The 2,528-nt window shown below is 36.9% G+C and overlaps 1 protein-coding gene across 1 annotated transcript in view; it reads right to left on the bottom strand.

Annotated features, from left to right (window-relative positions):
• Nucleotides 1-321: 321 nt before the first annotated feature.
• The window catches only part of LOC139715737 (uncharacterized), a 9,470-nt gene continuing 7,263 nt past the window's right edge, over nucleotides 322-2,528 (bottom strand). Inside the window, exon 3 of the mRNA XM_071627285.1 lies at nucleotides 322-1,065. Coding sequence (XP_071483386.1) covers nucleotides 771-1,065 — 295 coding nt within the window. The 3' untranslated portion in view covers nucleotides 322-770. The remainder of the gene's footprint in view (nucleotides 1,066-2,528) is intronic.

The following is a 2,528-nucleotide window of genomic DNA, read 5'->3' as shown; positions in this document are numbered from 1 at the left end:
CCATCGAGAACACGGCACTATAACATTTATTAGAAGACGGCCCCGTAAGACGCCATTTAACCACTGCTTTCGGGAAGCGGTTTTGCATGCATTTTATCTATATGGAATCGTCGTTTCGTGGAAGCAACATATCACTAATTCGATAAATAGTATTTTTTCTTTTCAAAATGATACAACTGGAAGATGTCACAAGACAAGACCCCACCCAAATCAATTCACCTGGTTCGGTCTTGTCCATGCACTGTCATAAATAATCAGAAGTACTGCAAGATGATTAGGATAGAGCATAATTACACGAAGAAGAAGAAGTGGTCTCACAATTTTATAAAGGTCAATGGAACTAATTCGTTATTTTGTCGTTGGTAGACAGGTTTATAGACAGTCTGCACTTACTGTCTCCAAGGTTCGGAAATCGTTTGAGAGACTATAAAAATGATAATACCGTGTCTCATCAAGTTGGTAAATGCTATTTTACTTCCTTTCACCAAAGAATAAATAGATACATTCCTAAAAAGGACAAATGATTACCGGATGATTTCAAGCACTTAAACTTTCCTATCAATAGAGACATATCTTATGGTTTTCAATGTCTGGAAATTGTTCATCAAGAAAGAGATTTGTTTCATGAATGGAAGAAAAACGTCTCTTTACGTCATTTAGCCTATATGTAAAACATACACAAACATGTTTTGAACAACCGACAAGACAAAACAAGAAACAAATTAAATTAACTCAGAAATGATCACTATAATAGTGAATATTTCAACTGTTCAAAACCGATCGCTTCTGACTATCGAACTGACACCGTGCATGGCTTCGTTGTGTCTCTGGAAGACGTTTCCATTTGGAGGTTGAAGAACGTGACTGACTAGCTTTTGAACGTCGAATGAGACGCCGACAGGTTTGGGCATGGAGTCGGCTTTAACCTGGTAAGGCTGGTAGCTAGTGGTGAGTGGGATAAATTGGAAGACGGAGGAGCTAGCTGGCACGGAGTCGGCCTGCTGAGTGAATGTATGGCTGTAGCTCTGAGCGCATACGACTGCTACACGCTGTGTCGAGTTTGATCTGTTGGTAGTAAGGAGTGACAACATTGTGGATTAATGGTTGCAATACTTTCACTGAATGACATTCATGATAGTAAGAAAACATGGAAATATTTTGTCCTGTATGTGCTTAGATAGTTGGGCTATGTTTCTGCCAATTCGTTGAAAAGCAGCGGTCCTGTTCTCTAGAAGCACAACAGTTCTGTTTTTTTTTTTTACCTTTTTATGATTATTATGATGTAAGTCTAGCCGAATGAGTCAGAGAAAGGGGGAATAGAAGGAGAGCGAGGGGAGAGAGAATCGTATAAAAGAGAAGGTGGGAGAGGGAGAGAAAGAAAGGACAGATTAGTCATGTTACGTAACAGGTCTCTACGCAATAAGGTTTAAAGCTGAGGTCATTGGCCGACCATTCCAACGCATTAGGAGTCGTCTTATGGCGAACCATATAATTCTGAACAAAGGATTAACCCATCATTTGTAATCACACCACCCCTCCAAAATATAAGACCATTTGCTTCCAATGATACCTGTGACAGTGGTTTATTCTTCAGGTCTGTACTGAAATGTAAGGTATAAAAAGAACTATGTATTGTTGGTAGCGAAGGAAATGGGTCTGCTTTAGACCGCTAGTGATAACAGAATAAATTCAGTTAAGTAAAAAAACAGAAATAATAATAAGTAAGCAATATTTGTAATGTGTGTGGCATACATTGCCCTTTAGAAACCTTTATATGATTTTTTCGGTTGAATAAATCTCTAATTAGTCTTATGAAATCAATTTCAATAAAATTTTTAATGATTTCTTTGCAAGCATGTTTCGTCATATTCAAAAACTGTGCTTCATAAAACGTGAATTGCACGATGATTTAACTTGCTGGTAACTGCAAGCTTTCCAAAACTGTCACTTCCATAAGCATACTACAACGAGATGATTATCACAACTACATGAATGTGAAATCAACGGTTCCAGAGTCTGCAAGCTTTCCAGATCACTTACATTGTCAATTCATTAACTGCTGACGGCATTTTCAACATTTCTGTGTGAGTGTCACTCATTCTTAACATTATTTTTCACATATCATGTTTTCAGTATCTATCCGTTTACCATTAAATTGAACACTCTCGATGAAAGCACTTTATTTTGATACAATTCAAATATCATGCAAATATTTCGTGCCAAATGTGAATTTCGTTTTGAAAAAGAAAATATCATACCTAAAGAAAGATATATGAATGATAATATTTCTTATACCGGACCATTTGGGTTTTCCAATTTTTTTCATCTAATTTTGTAGATAAGTATTTTAGAAAGCAAATAAAGACATTTCCAGTCATAGATCTCTTTTCATTTCCAAGACATTTGCATAATTGTAAAGCATACAAGCAATGTGCGTGAAGCCCCACATGTTGATTTTTCTGGTCTCTATCCGGGATTGCCCTGAAGAAATGAGAACCCAGCGACCTGTTCATGACCTTATCTCATTA

This window comes from Diadema antillarum, unplaced genomic scaffold (assembly GCF_040938485.1).
Source record: "Diadema antillarum isolate AM-2024a unplaced genomic scaffold, OU_Dant_1.0 scf00000054, whole genome shotgun sequence".
NCBI classification, from domain to species: Eukaryota; Metazoa; Echinodermata; class Echinoidea; order Diadematoida; family Diadematidae; genus Diadema; species Diadema antillarum.
Note: the sequence above shows the minus strand (reverse complement) of the source record. Positions and strands in the feature narration are given on the sequence as shown.